Source organism: Kogia breviceps, chromosome 14, assembly GCF_026419965.1.
Source record: "Kogia breviceps isolate mKogBre1 chromosome 14, mKogBre1 haplotype 1, whole genome shotgun sequence".
NCBI classification, from domain to species: Eukaryota; Metazoa; Chordata; class Mammalia; order Artiodactyla; family Physeteridae; genus Kogia; species Kogia breviceps.
The window spans coordinates 87431695-87452325 of NC_081323.1; the positions used below are offsets into that span (position 1 = coordinate 87431695).

Below are 20631 nucleotides of genomic sequence, written 5' to 3' on the forward strand. Positions count from 1 at the left end.
ACCCCATCTCTGGGGTGATCTCACTGTCTCCCCGACGTCCACACCAGGCTCCAGACCCTGCCCTGCCTCCTTCCTCTCTCTTCTCTCTCTCTTATCTCCATGTTCTGCCATTGTCCCCTGGGGGCTTCGGGCCTGGCTCCATCCCGGCCTACCCCTCCTGGGTGTTCTCTACACAGAAGCAGCTGCAGGGCTTTTCCTCAGAGCTCACACTTGAGCAGGCCGCTTCTCTGGGTCGCATCTCTGACTGGCTCCCATTGCCCTCTGGACAGATTGCACCTGTCTGACCCTCCACCCTCAGACTGGCTGCTCAGACAGCATCATCCTGTCCACAGCCTCCACCCCGCCCGTTTGCACCAGCCGGCCCAGAGCCTTCAGGCCTCTGCACTTGCCCCAAACATCCGTTTCATCCAAATTGTCAAACGTATTGGTAGAGAGTTCAGAATTTCCCCTTTTAATACTTTCAGTGTTCTAAGGGTCTGTGGTGATGTTTCCTTTTTCATTGCTGATACAGATAATTTGTTTCTCCTCTCTTTATTTCTTGATCAGTGTGGCTAGAAGTTATTGATTTCAGCTCTTCGTTATTTCCTTCTTTCCTTCCTTTTTCTTTGGGTATAATTTACAACCGCTTCCCATTTCTTCTATTTATTTATTTTTAAAATTTAAAATTTATTTTTGGCTGTGTTGGGTCTTCATTGCTGCGCTCGGGCTTTCTCTGTTCGCGGCGAGCAGGGGCTACCTTTGTTGCGGTGCACGGGCTTCTCATTGTGGTGGCTTCTTATTGCGGAGCTCGGGCTCTAGGCGTGTGGGCTTCAGTAGTTACATCATGCAGGCTCAGTACTTGCGGCACACAGGCCCTAGAGCGTGCGGGCTTCAGTAGTTGCAGCATGCGGGCTCAGTAGTTGGCTCAGGCTCTAGGTGTGTGGGCTTCAGTAGTTGCATCATGCGGGCTCAGTACTTGTGGCACACAGGCCCTAGAGTTTGCAGGCTTCAGTAGTTGCAGCATGCGGGCTCAGTAGTTGCTGCACACAGGCTCTAGGGCACGTGGGCTTCAGTAGTTGTGGTGCACGGGCTTAGTTGCTCCGTGGCATGTGGGATCTTCCCGGCCCAGGGATCAAACCCGTGTCCCCTGCATTGTCAGGTGAATTCTTAACCACCGTGCCACCAGGGAAGTCCCTGTTTCACTTTCTTGATAATGTTGTTTAAAACAAAAAATCTTAATTTCAATGAAATCCAATTCATCTATTTCTTCTGATGTCACTTGTACTTCTGGTGTTATATGTCAGAAAGTATTGCCTGATTCAAGGTCACAAAGATTTAGTCCTGTCTTCCCCTAAGAGTTTTATAGTTTGAGAGTTACATTTAGGTCTGTGGTCCATTTTGAGTTATTTTTGTGTGCGAGTGATATAGGGGTTTTTTTGCATGTGGAGATCCATTTGCCTCAGTATCATGTGTTGAAAAGTCTGTTCTTTCCTCATCAGATGCTCCTGGCGCCCCTGTCAAAAATCAGTTGAACAGTTGAAAATAAATATGAAGGATTATTTCTGGACATTCAGTTCTATTCCACTGATCTATGTGTCCTTATGCCAGTACCACATTATCTTGATTACTGTGGGAATTATTGTAGGAAGCTTTGATACTGGGAAGTATGAGTCCTCCATTTTTGTTGTTCTAGTTCAGGATTGGTGCTTCAGAGTCCCTTGCATTTCCATATGGATTTTAGGATCAGTTTATCTATTTCTGCAAAAAAGCCATCTGGGATTCTGATAAGAATTGTGCTGAATTAGTAGATAATACTAGGGAGTATTGACTTCTCAACGATATAAGTTTTTCAGTCCATGAACATGGAATGTCTTTCCATTTATTTGGGTCTTTAATTTCTTTCAGCAATGTTTTGTAGTTTTCATTGTATGGGTCTTGCATTTGTCTTGTTAAATTTATTTTTCAGTGATTATTCTTTTTGATGCTTTTATAAATGAAATTTTTTTCATTTTTGGAGTATTCGTTGCTAATGTATAGAAATATAATTGATTTTTGTAAATTAATCTTGTGTCTTGCAACTTTGCTAACCTCATTTATTCTAAAAGCTTATTAGTAGATTCCTTAGGATTTTCTGTATACAGCAGGGGTCCCCAACCCTCAGGCCGTGGACCGATACTGGTCTGCAACCTGTTAGGAACTGGGCCGCACAGCAGGAGGTGAGTGGTGGGCGAGTGAGTGAACGAAGCTTCATCTGCCGCTCCCCATCTCTCCCCATGGCTCGCATTACCGGCTGAATCATCCCTCCCTCCGATCCGTGGAAAAATTGTCTTCCATGAAACCAGTCCCTGGTGCCAAAAAGGTTGGGGACCGCTGATATACAAGATCATGTCATCTACAAATACAGATAGTTTTATGTCTTCCTTTCCAGTGTGTATTCCTTTTATTTTTCTTGCCTAATTGCTCTGGCTAGAATCTCCCATGCAGTATTGAATAGAAGTGGTGAGAATAGTATCTTTGTCTTGTTTGGTTCTTTTTCCTGCCCTCTAGATATCTTAGGGAGAAAGCACTCATTCTTTTACCATTAAGTATGATGTTGTGGGTTTTTTCATAGATGTCCTTTGTCAGGTTGAGGAAGTTTCTTTCTATTTCTTATTTGTTGAGTGATTTTATCATGAAAGGGTGTTAGATTTTTCAGTCACTTTTTTTGTGTCTGTTGTTGTGTTCATGTGATTTTTATCCTTTATCCTATTAATATGGTGTATTACATTGATTTTTTTAAAAAAAAGAACATCAAACCAACCTTACATTCCTGGGATATATCCCACTTGATCATTGTGTATAATCTTTTTTATGTTTCTGGATTATGTTCACATTTGTTTATGTCCTCTTGATGGATTGACTATTTCATCATTTTAAAATGTCCTTCTTTGTCTCTAGATTTTTATCTTAAAATTTGTTTTCTCCGATAAAAGTACAGACATACCTCAGATAATTGTGGGTTTAGACCAACATAATAAAGCCAACATCACAATAAAGCACAAGTCACACAAATGTTTTAGTTTCCCAGTACGTATCAAAGTTACATTTACACTATACTGTAGTCTTAAGGGTGCAGTAGCATTATGTTTTAAAAAAAAAGGTACATGCCTTAATTAAAAAATACTTTATTGCTAAAAATTGCTAACCATCATCTGAGCCTTCAGTGAGTCTTAGTAGTGACACCAAAGGTAACTGATGACAGATATAACATAACAAATATAATAATAATGAAAAAGTTTGAAATATTGTGAGAATTACCAAAATGTGACACGGAGATATGAAGTGAACAAACACTGTCGGAAAAATGGCGCCGATAGACTTGCCCGATGGCAGAGTTGCCACAAATCTTGAATTTGTAAAAAGATGCAGTATCTGCAAAGCGCAGTAAAGTGAGGTATGTCTGTATAGCCACTACAGCTCTTCCTTGGTTTCTATTCATATCGTATGTCTTTTTTTAATCCCTTGACTTTGCATCTGTTTGTGTCTTTACTCTTTTCTTTTTTTTCTTTTTCTTTTTTTTTTTTTTTTTTTTTGTGGTACGTGGGCCTCTCACTGTTGTGGCCTCTCCCGTTGTGGAGCACAGGCTCCGGATGCGCAGGCTCAGCGGCCATGGCTCAGGGGCCCAGCCGCTCCGCGGCATGTGGGATCCTCCCGGACCGGGGCACGAACCCGCGTCCCCTGCATCAGCAGGCGGACTCCCAACCACTGCGCCACCAGGGAAGCCCCATTATTTTTTGTCTATTTTTTTGGGTCTGTTTTTTGGTTCCTTTTTTCTCTTTTACTGCCTGTTTTTTTTGGGAGGAGGCATTTGCACAGGACGCTGGCTGGGAGTCAAGGACGCAGGTTCTACTCCCTGCTCCGTCCTGTCCCGCAGCGAGGCCACGGCAGATCCTTCCCTCTCTCCGGGCCTCATGCTTGCCGCCACTGCAGGACCCTGACAGAGCCCGCTTCCTCTGTGCCAGGCACCGTTCGTGGTGCCCCGTGGGTCTCATAAATATTTATCTTCTGACGCGATCTTACCCTTGAGGCTCCACCCTCCCCTCTTCCAAGCGAGTGTCCACTCTTGGCCACTCCTGGTCACTGCTCTGTGCACACTGTCCTGTACTGGCTCCCTCTGCAGGTACCTGCAGTGTTCCGTGTGCACCTAGGTTTTCTGCAGGGGCCTGTCATCAGCTGGGGTCTCATTCTGTCATACCCACAAGCAGGACTGGCAAAGCCGGTGGTGTTTTGTGACCTGCACCCTAATTAGCCACGAAAGCCCCCATCTGCCTCCCCCCGCAGCTCTGTCAACAAAAGATTAATTAACAGCATCATTAAGCTTTGCAAATGCGCCCTCCTCCTGGCTCCACCCGTGACACTGCGGCTGCATCTGTTGGGGTGATGGGGCTGGGCGTCCCACAGGAGCCTTTGTGGCCAGGCTGCTGGCTGCTCAAGGCTCCAGAGGCCTGGGGTCCAGCCCTGGCTTCCCAGCTCACGGCTCTGGGACCCACGGCAAGTCCGTTGCTGGGGTGGCCAGGCCAGGGCTGTCATGGACATCTCATCCCCGGGGTCTGCCTGGAGGAGGCAGGCCCTCCTCATTCTCCCCACAGGGAGAAGCACCATTAACCCCCCGTTCAGACTCTTTCCCTGGCCACCAGCTCTGGGCCAGGCTCTGAGCTGTACAATGTTGTGGGCTCCAGGAGAACTCGGGGATCTATTGCTGGGGGCAGAGCAGGACGAGATAGACAAACACAGACGGGACCTCTGCAGTGTGCTGTGTGCGTGTGGTGATGGAGGGATGGCCAGAGGACTCCCCAGGACGCAGAGTGGGTCTTCTCAGAGAGGAGGCTGCAGCTGTCCAGGTAGAGGTCAGGGGAGAGATGGTGCTCTGGGCAGAGGGCCAGCAGGAGGAAAGACCTGGGGGTTTAAAAGGACAGAGGACAGCGGATCCTGGTGAGAGGCTGTGTGCATTCGGGGAGCCCAGGAGCTGGGCCCGAGGCTCAGGGCTGCCCTGCAGCAGAGGAGAGTGGGCCCCCTGGCTGTGGGAAGGGGCAGCTCCGGGGATGAGGGCAGGGGCTGGGCCCCAGGGCTGTGTGGGTTCTGGGGAAGCCTGTCCTCTAGAAAGGGGACTGTGTGCCAGGGACCTGCCAGCTCTGAGAAGCGGCACCAGGAGGCAGAGCGGAGGCCCCTCTGGGCTCGGGGATTTTGTGCGGGCTTTCCCACCTTCCTCCCTTAGAGCTACTGCCCCTGCAGGTGTGGGCCCTCCCTGGCTCACCTGCCCTGGCTTCTGGTGCCTCCTGTGGAGGCACAGGAGGAGCGGGGAAGCTCACACATGCCCGGGCAGGAATCTCCACGTTCCCAGACGGTGCTCGTGGGGTGAGGGGTCCGGAGCAGAGTCTGGGCAGCCGGGGGCGGTTTGGGACGGCAGGGGCCAGCAGGGCCTGCCGCTCACAAGCGTGCAGCTGGAAGCCCTCCTCCTCTGGGCCTCAGGTTCCTTCCCCGAGACGAGTTGAAGCCTCCCACGGTGACGCGGTCCCCTGCAGGAGGGCTGGGCTATGGCCTTTCTCCTGGTGGCCACGGCGGCTGGGTGGGTGGGTGGGAAGTGGGGGCCCGGGAGTCCCCGTCCACAGCCCCTCCCTCGCCCACATGCAGGCACTGAGTTCGAGTACACCGACTCGGAGAGCGAGGTCAAGGTGCGGAAGCGGTCGCCTGCCGGGCTGCTGCGGCCCAAGAAGGGGCTGGGGGAGCCAAGTCCTGCCCTGGCTGCGCCTGGCATCCGGGGCCCCGGCAGCCCCGACAAGGCCAAGCTGGCGGCCGAGAAGGGGCGCAAAGCCCGCAAGCCGCGGGGCCCCAAGGAGCCTGGCCTGGAGGCGGGGCCCGAGGCCAGCGACGACGACCTGTGGACGCGGCGGCGCAGCGAGCGCATCTTCTTGCACGACGCCTCGGCCGCGCCTGCGCCCAGCAGCGTTGCGCCCGCTGCCGCCAAGCCTGGCCGCTGCGGCAAGGCCGGCCCGCCCAGCCCGCGCAAGGACGCCGGCCGCGCGAAGGACAGGAAGGACCCCAGGAAGGTAGGGCCCGGCGCGGGGCAGGGGCCCTTGGACCCCCTGTCTCGGAGTAGAGTTCTCAGACCTGGGCGAGGCGCAGAGACCCCAAAGGGCAGTGGTGACCCTGAAACGCAGTCACCCACCTACCGACGACCTCTGGGATGGGCACTCCTCCCGGTGCCCCTTGATGAGCGTCTTTGATAAGGATGCCCGGCAGCCGGGCTGGCAAGTGCTGTCGTGGGAGCTGATGAGCTCAGGTGATAGTTCAAGGTCTCTGCTCTAACTGTCATGTGCTACATGACAGCGATTGCTGTTGGTGACAAAGTCTTGGCTCTCACAGCCACAGGAAAACCTCATTTCTTGAGAGGTTAGGGAAAATAGAGATGGGATTTCTTTTTCCCCATCCAAGGTTCAGAGGTCCCTGAATTCTCTCCACAGACACCGCAGGTTGAGAACACCTGCTTTTCAAGAACTCAGTGATGATTAGACCTGTTACCCTTCTTCTTCTTCTTTTTTTTTTTAAAGACCTGTTACCCTTCTTGCACTGGCTGCTAGGAAGCTCACGGCCAGTAGTTTGCTCTTAGGTGGTCGCATTCAGACCTAATGGCCAGCTTGCGACAGTGGCCTCTGACTCAGGCCTCTCTACTCCACGTCCCTGATGGAAGGCAAACCCTCAAATAGCAGTGTCATTCTAGACAAAGCCACGAAAAGGGACCAGGCTCCGCATCCGTTTCCTGATAATGGGTGGCAGTGAGGAAGGGGCTGCATTTCAGTGTCATCCAGGGGGATCTCTTGTTTTGTTTTCTCACGGCTGAAGCCATCTCAGGTTTTTCTGATCCTTGGAGAGAAGGCGCTCCAATAATACATAATGATGCTGAGTACACGGGGTGACCCATGGTAGGGCCAGGCGTGTTCTAGCCACTTCGCCACGTATACTTTACGTGTCGGTAAAGGGAAATGTGTTGCCTCTGCTCACAGCACATCTGACACTAACTCCCCGGGGTTGGTGCAGACCCCACGGTGAGGGGCTCAGTCCCACAGGACTGCCCCCACCCCCTCCCCACTCCAGATGGCAGTCGCAAGTCCCAGGCTGTCACCTGTGCTTTTTGAGCAACCAGCTATAAATCATGGATTTTCACGACCCCTCTCCTCTGGTCGGTAATTCACCAGAGTGACAGACCTCGGGAAAACACTTTACTTACTGTTACGGTTTACTGTAAAGGATGCAACTCAGGAAGAGCCAGGTGGAGGAGATGCACAGAGCAAGGTGGGTGGGGAGGGGTGCAGCGCTCCCGTGCCCTCGCCGGGCACAGCGCCCTCCTCAGCGCGTTCACGTTCACCAGCGCTTGAGCGCTCTGAGCCCCGTTGTTGAGGGGTTTTTATGGAGGCTTCATCACGGAGGCGTGAGTGATTAGTAACTCAGCCTCCAGCCCCACTCCCCTCCCTGGAGGGTGCGGGCGGGGCTGAAAGTTTCCAGCTTTTAGTTGTGGCTCGTCTTTCTGGTGACCAGGCCCCATCCTGAAGCCATATCGGGGCTCACCAAGAGTCACCTTATTAGAACAAAAGGCGCTCGCTCCTATGACCCAGGAAATTCAAAGCGTTTTAGGAGCTCTGTGTCAGGAACAGGGGCAGGGGCCGAATATATATTTCTTTTGATGTCACAGATGACCGCTTACAAAGCCACATGAGGTGGGTTACTTACTCATATTAACTGCACCTTACAGCTGGTCCTGGAACCTGCCCAGTTAGCCCAGCAGCTAATGATCATCAGAGCTGAGCTTTCAACACTGGGGCTCTAGCGCCAGAGCCTGGGCCTTAATCACAGGGCAAACCTGCCTCTTTGGGCCTTTCCTAAGATGGCACCTTCTGTTGGGGAGAGGGACCAGGGGCTCGGGACCTGATCCCAGCCTTCTGATGACACAGAGACTGGAACAGAACAGATTAATTGTCAGCCAAAGGAGAAGTCAGACACCAAGGAAATCACTCCAGGAACAACCAGTGTTCATAGTTTTGTGAGATACACTTTTGGATCCTGCTTTTTACACTTGGCGTTAGATCTTGTGCATTCCCATGTGGCATGAGCTTTTAGTTTACTTTTTTTAAAAATCACTGTCTCTAAATGGCTGAATAACATTCCACCATCTCGCTGTCCTGTGGTTTTCAACGTCTCCCGCCATCAACCGTGCTAGTAGCCATTGGTGATTTGGTTGATGATGATATTTTGCCATCGTAATTACCACAGCAATGAACATCTCTGTTCTGTGTACAGACCTTGTCAGTTTTGGAGGGTTTTTTTTATTTAAAAAAAAAAAAAAAAAAAAGCTTCCCAGAAATGGGCTTTCTGGTCAATGGGAAGGAAAAAGTTATCAGTTTTATCTGATTGTAACAGTAATTTGCATGATAAAAGGAAGAAAATGAAATTCCATACAGAGATAACTTTTTTTTTTTTGCTGTTAATTTCCCTTGCCCCCACTATGTGTACAGCTGCAAAGATGTGCCCCATAAGACAAGCTGTCTATTTAATAACAGAAGTCAGGGGAAGAGGAGACATAACCACATGACAAACAGTCCTTCAACCCCCAAGATGCATTCTGATTTCAGAAATGTGCACAGGATTAAAACATGCACCAGAAACGAGAAAATATAATGTGTGTGTGTATATAAAAAATACATATTTCTCCCCCCACATAGAGGTTAAAATGAATACCTTTTATCGCTCTGACATTTCCCACTTTTCTCCTTTGAATGCTGTTGGGTTTGGATTTCACTCGTCCGATGTGGAAGCTGTGACTTCTGCTGTTGTCTTGGTAACATTCGCCCAGCCTTTCCTTTTTCCTGTGTCTTAATTTTCCATCCCCCCCGTGGCCCCACGACTTGGTCGTTGGTGGTTCAGCACGCCGCTTTTAAAAAGGCATAAAGTGACCCCTGCCCCCACCGCCCGTCACCTTTGTAGGCTGAACCTGCTGCTTATACAAAGTATCATCACTTCCATTTCCTGGGCTGTCACCTCTTCCTCAGAACAGGACCCTCAGCCGCTGTGATAGAAGCGTGTAACTGTATCTACAGACGCACCAGGTTGCTGGATATCTAGGTTGTTTCCACTCTTTGGCTCCGAGAAGTGGAGCCACGCACAGTCCCCGTATGCTGGCCCAGTTTCCGCTCTCCCAGCGTGGGGAGCGTCCCTGAGCCACCCTGGGGGCTTTGGGCTGGTGGGGATGTGGCACCCCGCACTTCCGGAGCAAGAGGAGAGTTAACACAGGCCTCCGGAAGCAGTCGGGCAGTTGGGGGTACGGTTCTAAATGTTCCTTCCGGGAATACACCTGTAGAACTAATTGGTAGTGTCGTTTTTCGCGGCACCATCCAGCAGAGGAAGAAACAGAGGTGGGTGGTCGGATGAATCTCGGGCTCCCCCATCAAGGTACCTCGGGCAGCTGTTCAGAATAAAAAGTGAGGCCACCACCTCTGTGTCTACCAGACATACTTGGGGGAAAAAGTTGCAAAGCAGAATTTTTGGTAAATTCCCATCTCTGTTTTAAAAAAAAGTACTGTGTACGCACAGATGTGTCTGCATAGCCCGCATGTTTACATGGTTATGTGTGCTTGCAGAAAGTTCTGGAAGGACACACCATGCTGTTATCAGTCCCTCTAGTTACCTCTGTGGTTGGTGGGATCGTTGGAGAGGAACTCATGTATATATACTTCGGTGCTGTCTTTTTTTTTTTTTTTTTTTTTACAGCAAGTAATATATAGTAGTAATAAAACAGATTGAAACCAGAAATACTTGCCAGTAGAGGGAGGGTGTTTTGTCCACTCTCTGGACGGTGAGTGGCGGGGCCCGGGCCCTCTCTGCCCTCTGACGGCCACTCTGTCGCTTCATCCTCAGAAGAAGAAGGGGAAGGAGGCCGGATCAGGAGCCTCGCTGCCCCCTCCCCGTGTTCCTGCCCTGCCCCCCGAGGCCCGGGCCCCTCACACCAGCTCTCCAGCCGCCGCCAAGAGGAACAAGGCCAAAGCCAAAGGGAAGGAGGTGAAGAAGGAGGTGAGGTTTCCCACAGGGCCCCAGGCTTGGGTGAATTGCGTTGCTTGGTTGACAGACGGCGGCGGCCCTGGGTGTGCCCCACCCCCGTGCCCCCAGATCCCTCGTGTGGCTGGAGGCGCTGCCTCAGCCCATTTCATCCTCCCTCTGGCCTGGGGGGTGAGCCCAGCTGGGACCCCAGTCCCGCATGTGGCAGACTCCACCGTGGCCTGACCGTGACCCCGAGATTCCAGGGAGGGTCCTAGCCGGGCAGGACTGGGATACCGTGTCCTAAGCCGTTGGTCTTTCTTGCTCTGTCCCCAGAACCGGGGGAAGGGGGGAGCCGTGAGCAAGCTGATGGAGAGCATGGCTGCCGAGGAGGACTTTGAGCCCAACCAGGACTCGAGCTTCTCTGAGGATGAGCACCTCCCACGAGGCGGGGCTGTGGAGAGGCCACTAACCCCCGGTGAGCGCCCGCGGTGCTGCGTTGGCCTGGGCCTGGAGTGTGGGGGTGCAGGAGGTTCTCCTGGGGTGGTTACTAGGGTCTGAGCTAGCATGGGGAGGGGCAGGGAATGGGCAGCTGGGAGGGAGATGGGGTGGGTTTGAGTGCGTTATGGGCCGTGTGAGCAGACGAGGGGAAGGGAAGGGGTGTGGATGGGCATTGGCAGGTGGTGGGGGAGAAGCTGTCATCGAGACGGGTCTCAGAGGGGAGCAACTGGGCTTTGCTGGCTGGAGTCTGGGATGCTCGGAGGACATCCCAGGAAGGTGACACCCAGTGGGCACTTGGACCTGGGGGTCTGGAGCTTGAGGTTGAGGACATGAATTAGGTGGGGGTGGGGATGGATCGAGAGGAGGAGCAGGGCCAGCCCTGAGGAGCTTTGTCACCTGCTTGGGAGTGTATCTGTCAGCTATTGCTGTGTAACAACCAAGCGCTCTGACTGAACGGAGGGTGGCAATAAGTTGTCAGCAGGACAGTAGGGTGACCTTAGCTGGGCTTGCTCCCATGATAACGGGATGGCTAGGGGTCCACTGATGCAGAGACAGCTCTGCCCCACCTGGAACGCTGGGCTGGTCAGGGTGTGTTCTTCTCATGGCCGTGCTGCCAGAGGCTCGAGAGGGAGAGTGGGAACCAGTGAGGCCTCCCGAGACCTTGCTTGGTTCAGATTCAAGCACTTCTACCCTCGTCCATTGGCCAGAACAGGTCACGTGGCCACGCCCAAGGTCAAGAGGTGGGAAGTCCACTCCACCCATGGTGAAGCCGTGGCAGGGGGGGTGCAGGTGGGGACCAAGAAGTGGGCCCGTCATTCCGTCCACCCCAGCGAGCCATCTGGGTTTCTCTGTGTGAGGTGATGGCAGGGAGGGCCCAGGTTCAAGGTCCTGTAGAGAAGAAGAGCAGGCCCAGGAGGCTGAAGCAGCGTGGTCGGGCCGGAGGGGGAGAACTGACGAGAGTGTGGGGTGGGGGTCCCAGGAGGGGACGTGGCCGGGGCGGTGATGGGGAGTGGCAGCCTCGGGCGGAGGCCTGGTCGGGGCCGACAGCCCAGCTGTGGGGAATTGTGTCCCCCGGAACAGATAGCATTCCAGGTGGAGGAGGAGCTGATGGAAGAGTCCCAGGGCTGTGGAGGAGGGGGCAGCGATGGGGTCTGATGACAGCGCCTCATGCTGGGGCTCAGAGAGGGCTGGTCTTCAGATGAGGGTGGGGCAGCACCTGCGGGGCGTCACCCCGGTTCCTACCTGCCTGGGATCTTTGCAGACGCGCCGGGAGGGGAGGGGCCGTGCACACCCGGCGCGCGCGCACCGCCCCGCACGAGGCGCATCTGCAGACACACAGCTGCGCACGCAGATGCACGTGTGCCCGCGGGCACCCCGGGCCTTCCGCTCTGAGAGGGGTGACGGGGCGGCAGGTGGGCCGGGGGGGGGCGCAGGGCACAGGGGACAGGACGGAGGGTCTCGCGGTGGGCCGCCAAGCCTGCCCCATGCCCGCCTCACCCGAGCCCGCCCCCGCAGCCCCTCGCTCCTGCGTCATCGACAAGGACGAGCTGAAGGACGGCCTGCGCGTGCTCATCCCCATGGACGACAAGCTGCTGTACGCGGGGCACGTGCAGACGGTGCACTCGCCGGACATGTGAGTGGGGGGGGCGCCAGGCGGGGCCGCTCCGCTCGGAGCCGGAGAGCCCCGCGCGGCCCTGCATCCAGAGCCTTGCTGGGCCTCTGTGGGCGCGTTGCTTCGCCTCTCTGAGCTGTGGCTTCCCCGCATAGGACCTGGGGGGCGTGGGCGGGCCCCAGGTGGGGCTCAGCGGGAAGGAGCAGGAGAGGGCGTGCTAGGCCCTCCTGGATCTGTGACCCCTGGTTGTGCAGACGAGCAAACAAGGGCCCGGAGGGGACAGACCTGCCGCGAGTTGGTGCGGGAGGCGGAGCTGCCGCGGGTGGGGCTGGGAGTCGGGGGCGTGGCGGCTCACTGGGGACCTCACACCTCTCCCGCCCTGGCCTCGCAGATACCGTGTGGTGGTGGAGGGCGAACGCGGGAACCGGCCCCACATCTACTGTCTGGAGCAGCTGCTGCAGGAGGCGGTGAGGCGGGGAAGCGGGTCGCGGGGGGCGGGCGCGGGGCTGCTCCTGCTCTCCGCCCGCACTCAGCCCTTTGCCTTCCCAGATCATCGACGTGAGGCCGGCCTCCACTCGCTTCTTGCCGCAAGGGACCAGGATCGCAGCCTACTGGAGCCAGCAGTACCGCTGCCTCTACCCGGGCACCGTGGTCCGAGGTGAGACCCTCCCCGGCACCCGTTTCCCACCATGTCGGCATGGATCCATTTGGTTCCTGAAACCCAAGTCAGACGGGCTTAAGCACAGAGTTTTATCGGCTCATCTGAGTGAAGACTTAACGGGGCTTTCGGGGTGGTTGGACCCAGTCGCTGTTGCGCGGCGTCGTTGGGACTCAGGCTCCCAGTGTCCGTCAGCCATGCTCTCAGCTGTGCTGTCATCACACCCCGCTCCTGGGGACTCTCTCTCACCTTCTGAACAAATCCTGTCGTCAGAGAACCTCCCACTTTTCCCATCTGGGTCCTACGATGGAGTCCCACTGAACTGGCTTGGGTCACGTGGATTTCACGTGGGTCACGGGTCTTGGGCTTGTCCTTGCTAACGAATGAGGCAGCTTCCTGACTTTTGCCTGTGGGCTGAGAAGGGAAGGCCGCTTCCCCAGGAAAGTTGATGTTGTTAGCAGAATAAGAGATTGGAAGCTGGGCAGACAAAATAACAGGTAGCCCAGAAGATGTGGGTGTGGATGCCAGACAGCCAAAGCCGGCAGGTAGTGAGACAGTGCACACTTAGCTGCTGCAGACCCAGCACATCGGGAGCCGGGGATCTGGGTGTGTGTTACGGCCCAAAGCCAAAACCAGATGCCAAAGGCGGTCCACCTCTTGGCCACCTAACATCATCCGTACATGCCCGGCAGATGGGAATGGGGATGCTGGGCAGGAAGTTCTCTTACAAGGGGAAAAGTTCATCTCCGTTTAGCTCTCCTGGGGCTCTCTGGCCCCCTTAGCCTTGTGGGCTGACGGCTTTCTAGGCCTGCCTCACGGGTGTCACTGCTGGGATTTCCCCTTGCCATCATTCTGAGAATGCCATTTCTCTCTCTCCTGTGCTGCATCCCATGTCTTTCTCTTCCTTGTCTCTTTCCCTCCTTGTGGCAGAGGACCGTTCCGTAGCTTTCTGAGAAAAAGGGTCCATGGGAGGTAAATTCCTCAAGTACACGTGTGCCCAAGATCTCCTTATCCTATCCTGTTCTTTAGAGATAGTTGAGCTGGGTATAAATTCTACATTGGAAATAATCTTCCTTCACCTTTTTGAAGTCACTATTCCATCCAGATTCTGATGTCAGAGGCATTCAACACCAGGGTTATTCCCAAATCTTCATAGGAGACCCACTTTTCTCTCTCTGGAAACTCAGAATCTTCTCATTATTCCTAGATCTGGAATTTCATGTGGTCTCTCTCTCTCTCTCTCTCTCTCTCTCTCTCTCTGTGTGTGTGTGTGTGTGTGTGTGTGTGTTGCTGGGTATTTGGGGGAAGGAGGCTTTGATTCGGAAGCAGATTTCCTTTGTTCCTAGAAATTTTTCTCATATTACTTCTTGGAGAGTTTCCTTCCCTCATTTACTCTCTTTTTCCTGGAACTCACACTCACCTGGTGACCCTCAAGACTAGGATCTTTTTTCCCATTTTTGTCCATTTTTAAAATCTTTTTGTTCTACTTTCTGGAAGATTTCCTCACCTCTGCCTTCTGGGCCTTCTATTCTATTGAATTTTTGATATTTCTGCTGTTGTTTTATAGTATTCCTAAGAGTTTTTTCTTATTGTCTAAATATATATTTTTTTAAATTAAATAACGTCTTTTTGTTTTCATGGATTCCTTTTTTTTCCGGGGACATATTGTTTCCATTTTAGGTTTCTTCAGCTCCTTTCCTTCTGCCTTTCCCTTCCTCTCCCTGTGGGCTCTGTGTCTGTACCTCTCTGTTCTGTGCTGTCCTCTGTTGGAGGCTGTTCTTTCATCACTGGTGATCCTCAGCAAGCGGATTGGAAGCTGTGTGTGGGCAGGGCCTCCTGATGGTTGGGGGAGGGATGTTTTGTTTAGGGACACCGAGTACCAGCACCTGTGGCTCTTCGCCCATCAGATAGCCCAGGGCTCTGGGCTCAGCATCCAGCACTTGCCCCAGCCCCATCCTTCATTGATCTGGGGAGGGTCTCGGGATGAGTGGACACGGCCGCGCGCTCGGCTGCACTGGGAGCCGGTGCTCCTGGGACCGCTCAAGTCCACCCAGTGTTCGGACTTCCCCGTCACCCTGGTTGGTGTGGCACCTACCACCCTCCTTTGCTGTGCCCGGTGTCCAGGCGTAAAGCTCGCAGCCCCTGCTGCCGCGGCACCCCCGAGTCTGTCCAGTGGTGGGGCCCCTGCATCCCTGCCTGCAGAGGCGCTTGGTACTCAGGAGAGGGGGTCCTGGGGCTCCCCTGTGAAAGCCGGGTTCCTTCTCGTTGGTGCCGCCTCCTTCCGGGCCCCTGACCGAGCAGAGCCCAGAGTGAAGGCAGTTCCGCTTGGCCACATGGGTGTTGTCTCCGGAAACCCTGGCTCTCTCACCGCCACTGTCCCCTCGCCCGCTCCCTGTCCTTCACAGTCCCGTCCTTGCTGTCCCTTCGTTGATCTGGGGAGGGTCTCGGGATGAGTGGACACGGCCGCGGGCTCGGCCCGACCGGGAGCCTGTGCTCCCGGGACCGCCTGGCCCTGAAGCCCACGTCCTGCCCACTGCGTACCCGCCCTCGTGCATCCTGCTGCCGGGGCTGCTTCCTGGCTGGTCTCTGCTCCCCTCCGGCCCCCTGACCCCGCCCCTCCTCCCACAGGCTTGCTGGGCCTCGAGGACGACGGGGATCTGATCACCGTGGAGTTCGACGACGGAGACACGGGCAGGATCCCCCTCTCACACATCCGCCTCCTGCCCCCCGACTACAAGATCCAGTGTGAGTGGTGGTCCTGCCGCCCGGCGGGGGCCCACCCCCTCCAGGCTGGCTCTGGGCTCTGTGTGCTGTTGGGCCCATTTGCACCCACAGGGGGTGGAAACGGCAGAAAGTGTGGGTGGTGGGGGCTCCCAGAATGGTCTCGGGAGGGGGAATCCCAGGCCTCCCGAGATCTGCACCCGGAGACTCGTGAGACCAGCCCCAGGCCGGGCGGTCAGGCCAGGGAGGGATCGGTAACTGTCGTGGACGGTTCCACGCTCTGTGTCCGCGTTAGCGTTCAGTTCTCGTCCAGTCCTGTGTGTCTGGAAATACCATCCCCTTTGGCCAATACGAACCTCGGGTTTAAGAGGTGAAATGACTTATCCAGAGTCCCTCGACTGGTCAGAGGCAGAGCTGGGACTCAGACCCAGGACTGCCTGACCTCCAGGGGTCCAGTGCTTTCGTGAACCCTCCAAATGGATCATTAAAGCCACAGGGTCAGCCCCACGCTGGTCATTTATTCGAGGAGCCCCCGTCGCACGCATGTGCGAACACCCAAGCTGTGTCCCTGCAGACGGGCCTCCCACCCGGCCGCGCGGCCTGGGGGGGCCGGCGGAGTGGGGTCGGCCACGCGGTGTCGTCTGGCCCCTCCCCACGACACGTGACACACTCCCGTGGCCCGGAGAGCGGAGACCCGGGCCTGAGCCACTGTCTGTCCTGCCCCACAGGTGCTGAGCCATCCCCTGCCCTCCTGGTGCCGAGCGCCAAGCGCCGCAGCCGGAAGACCAGCAAAGACACCGGGGAGAGCAAAGACGGGGCGGCGCAAGGGTCCGAGGAGCCCGGCGCCAAGGCCCGGGGGCGCGGGCGGAAGCCCAGCACCAAAGCCCGGAGCGGTACGTTGGCCGCGCCCGGGCCGCCGAGACCTGGCGTCTGCTGCTCACGCAGGGTCTCTGCACGGACACCACCCCCCACCTGTGCGGGCGCTGGGCGCTGCGGGGCTGTTTGGACCCTGTGACAGATTAGGAAACTGAGGCTCAGGGAGGCGTGTTGACCTGTCAGAGGCAGAGCTGAGATCCAGCCAGCTGTGTTCCCTCCAGAGTCCAGAGCAAAGCGCTTTGAGCTAAGAGCCCGGGCTCCCGAGCGCCACTCTGGGGCCACCACAGGTGGACAACTAAGGCGCGAGAGCCGCTTGTCCCGAGGCCCCGAGAGGCTGCTGCCCCAGCCCCGCTCAGGACCCAGCAGAGCCGGGACGGGGACGGGCTCGCTGGCTCATGACGTCCTGGCCTCACTGGGCTTTTTCCTTCTCTCTTCTAGACAGAGCTGCTGTCCTGGAGGAGGGGGGCTCGACAGATGAGGTCCCCAGTACCCCGCTGGCCCTGGAGCCCATCAGCACCCCGGGTTCCAAGAAGAGCCCCCCGGAATCCGTGGACAAGCGGGCCAAGGCCCCCAAGGCTCGCCCAGCTCCCCAACAGCCCAGCCCGGCGCCGTCCGCCTTCACCAGCTGCCCGGCCGCCGAGCCCTTCGGGGAGCTGCCGGCGCCCCCCGCCACGGCCCTGGCCGCCATGCCCATCACCATGCCCGCCACCCGGCCGAAGCCCAAGAAGGCCCGGGCTGCCGAGGAGCCAGCCACCAAGGGCGCCCGGAGGCCCGGGGAGGAGGCCGAGCTGCTCGTCAAGCTGGACCGTGAGGGCGTGACGTCGCCCAAAAGCAAGAAGGCCAAAGAGGCCCTGCTTCTGCGGGAGGACCCTGGGGCGGGGGGCTGGCAGGAGCCCAAGGGCCTGCTGGGCCTGGGCAGCTACCCCCCGGGGGCCGGCGGCAGCGAGCCCAAGGCGGCCCGGCCCAAGGCCGGGGATGGCGACCTGGCCCAGGAGCCTGGGGCCGCGCTCACGTTCGAGGACTCGGGGAGCCCCAAGAGCCCGGACAAGGGCCAGGCCGAGCAGGACGGGGCCGAGGAGTCGGAGAGCGGCGGCGGCAGCAGCGGCGGCAGCAGCAGCGACAGCGGCAGCAGCAGTTCTGAGACGGAGGGAGAGGAGGACGGCCAGGGCGGCGGCGGCCGGAACTGCAGCGCCTCCAGCTCGAGGGCGTCCTCGTCGTCCTCATCCTCGTCCTCGTCGTCCTCGTCGTCCTCGTCATCCTCGTCGTCCTCGTCCTCGTCGTCCTCGTCATCCTCCTCGTCCTCCTCGTCGTCCTCATCCTCGTCCTCGTCGTCCTCGTCCTCATCCTCGTCCTCGTCCTCCTCGTCCTCCTCGTCCTCCTCCTCCACCACGGACGATTCTTCCTGCAGCTCAGACGACGAGGCCGCCCCTGCCCCGGCAGCCGGGCCCTCTGCCCCGCCGGCCCTCGCCAGCAAGGCGCCCAAGCAGGCGGGCAAGGCCCGCTCCTCGGCCCACTCTCCAGGCAAGAAGGCGCCGGCGCCCGCGCCCCAGGCCCCCCCGCCGCAGCCCCCGCAGCCCGCGCAGCCCAAGGCCCAGGCCGGGGCCAAGAGCCGGCCCAAGAAGAGGGAGGGCGTCCACCTCCCCACCACCAAGGAGCTGGCCAAGCGGCAGCGCCTGCCGTCTGTGGAGAACCGGCCCAAGATCGCCGCCTTCCTGCCCGCCCGGCAGCTCTGGAAGTGGTTCGGGAAGCCCACCCAGGTACCTGGAGGCGGGGTCGTCCCCACGTGTCTTTCCCTGGCCTCCCGGCGGCCCCACGGTGAAGGGTCAGGGTGATGGGTGTGGAGTCCTGCCCCTCACACAGCAGCACTGCCCTCTGGTCCCCGGGACCCAGACCCAGCTTCTGCAGGACCCTCTGACCGTGCAGGCCTTTAGCTGCCCTGCCACAGGGTCTCTCAGAACCGCGCCGCCACACAGCCTGATTTTCTTTGCCTTTGCTTCATTTTCCGCTGAAAACGAATGGCTCAAGGCTTCTGGTTGGCTAATTAGCAGTCGCAGCCAAAGGCACTTCTTTCCCTCTCTTGGCCGGGCTGGGTCACTGCCTGCCCCTGAGCTAATAATCAGTGTGGCCCGCACGGCAGAACGTTCTGGTTGACTGGGTCTGAGTCACGTGGCCACCCCAGTAGTAGGTGGGTGTTTGTTCTCCAGAAGGAGCCCTCCCGGCACCCCTGTGCCTTGGGCACACGCAGATGCACGTGTGCACACACACACATGCATGCACGTACACGTGCACGTATCTGCATGCATACACGCCCATACGAGAAGCTTCTGTGTGCAGAAGGGGAACAGCCTGGAGGCCACCAGTCCATCCCATGCCCGTGGGCAGGAAGAGCCAGGCTCCTTGTCCACGGGTGCAGCCCGTCGGGTTTCCCCACGGCGTCTGCCGCCCTGGTCCAGGGTCCTCCGAGGCCACCCAGAGCCGGGCCCGGAGGAGGCGCGCGGCTGGGTCTGGACCTTTTTAATGCTGGTACCGCCAGGCAGGTTTTAGGGGTTAGGGGCTGACAGCAATGAGCTCGCGGGGCCTCTGGCAGTGTACCGCTTAAGAAGCTTCTGGCTTGTTTGCATTGTATCAGTTCCCTGGCTGCGTCAGCAAGGCCGGAGAAGTTGGAGGACGTCCTGAATCAAGACTAGCTTTGGGGGTTTCTGCCTTAGCAGCCTTTTAGGGCTCCTCACTGTGCCACCCGGGGTCGGTTGGATCCCCGGGGGTGGGTGGGTGGACAACTCCGCCTGCCCCAGGCTGCACCCTCAAAGGCTCCTTAGAGTACGGTAGGGAACTCCCCCCTTGGTCAGGCAAGGGCTGCAGAGTGGGAAGTTGGGGAAGGTCCTCCCCCAACCCCCGCAGCTCCTGCCCTCCTTCTGGTTTCCCTGCCTTTGCGGCACCACCTTGAGTCTGGGGCAGATGATCTGCTGCTCTGACCCTGCAAGGCGTGAGTTGTCAGACTTTACTCGTGTCGTCCCCCCCCCCCCCCCCGATTGCTGGTTCCAGGCTGAAAGAGCCTCTCTCAGCAAGGCCACCACTTGAGACAGCAAACTTGAGTGTGTAGATTCTTGTAGAATCTTTCCTGACGAGCCACACTCAGACATTCCAGACCAGCCCCTCTGGAGCTCTGATCCCGGCAGGCACTTTATCCAGGGCCATACGAGGACAGGTATGTCCTCGCTGTCCTGCCCCGATGGTGATTGGCCAGTTCCTTATCTTAGCATCTTCCATTTGCACGTTCCAGCGTCAGTGTTACTGGGGGCACTAGCTGCTGCAGAGGTCAGAGCACAGGGCCAAACTCATTTAATAGAAAAGTCTAGGGCGTCCGGCTTCAGGTACAGCTGGATCCAGGGGCCTGAGGGCTGTCTTCAGACCCACTCTCGGGCCCGTGCTCCAGGCTTGAGTTTCTCCTTCCCTCCTCTGTACTGGTCTCCTTCTCCAGCAGCCTCTCTCCTGTTGGCAACAGGCAGCCCCAGCAGCTTTCAGCTGACCTTCTACCAGCTCAGAAGTGACAGTAGGAAGGAGGTGTCTTTTTTAGGGTTCAAGCTAAAGTTGGTGGCGCGTCTTTGGCTTAGGTCCCGAGTGCACCCTTGAGCCAATCACAATGGCCAGGAGAAGGATGGGATGTTTAGATTGGCCAGACCAAGTCCTGTGCTGGCCACAGGGGCGGGATCAGCCCCACTGGAGACTCCGTGGACCAAGGGGGATCTGTGAGGAGAGTAGCCGTGGATGCCTAAGAACATACCTGCTGTCAAAGATGCATTGGTTTAGAGATCTTAGCCGCCGTTCCTGTCACTTTGAATCAGTTAGTACCATGCCTTGAGCTGAAAATAATTTGAGCAGTTTACAGAACACGTAAGAAACGTGGACATTAAAAAGTCTGCCACAGAATTCCCTGGCCGTCCAGTGGTTAGGACTCCATGCTTCCACTGCAGGGGGCACGGGTTCGATCCCTGCTGGGGGAACTAAGATCCCACTTGCTGCGATGCGGCCAAAAAAGAAGTCTCACCAGGGATCCAGTGAATTAAAAGTAGCAAAGGGAGAGCTGGATAAGGTAGGAAATTAGCATGTGGGTTTTTCTTGTTTAGACAAAAGAACGCTTTGGCGCCGCCTAGTGGCCAGTCCGAGAAGGGAAACGAGTTTTACAGGTTAGTCGAGGAGAAGGCGCGCTGGCTCCACTGGAGGG

General features: G+C 56.7%; 1 protein-coding gene across 2 annotated transcripts in view; it reads left to right on the plus strand.

The window, feature by feature from the left end:
• TNRC18 (trinucleotide repeat containing 18) overlaps nucleotides 1–20631 on the plus strand; it is an 82810-nt gene that overhangs the window by 59770 nt on the left and 2409 nt on the right. For both annotated transcript variants that reach the window (XM_059037315.2, XM_059037314.2), the window contains 9 exons: nucleotides 5650–6065; nucleotides 9925–10077; nucleotides 10378–10519; nucleotides 12058–12175; nucleotides 12546–12621; nucleotides 12704–12812; nucleotides 15441–15557; nucleotides 16262–16426; nucleotides 16848–18166. In XM_059037315.2, coding sequence (XP_058893298.1) covers nucleotides 5650–6065; nucleotides 9925–10077; nucleotides 10378–10519; nucleotides 12058–12175; nucleotides 12546–12621; nucleotides 12704–12812; nucleotides 15441–15557; nucleotides 16262–16426; nucleotides 16848–18166 — 2615 coding nt within the window. The remainder of the gene's footprint in view (nucleotides 1–5649; nucleotides 6066–9924; nucleotides 10078–10377; nucleotides 10520–12057; nucleotides 12176–12545; nucleotides 12622–12703; nucleotides 12813–15440; nucleotides 15558–16261; nucleotides 16427–16847; nucleotides 18167–20631) is intronic.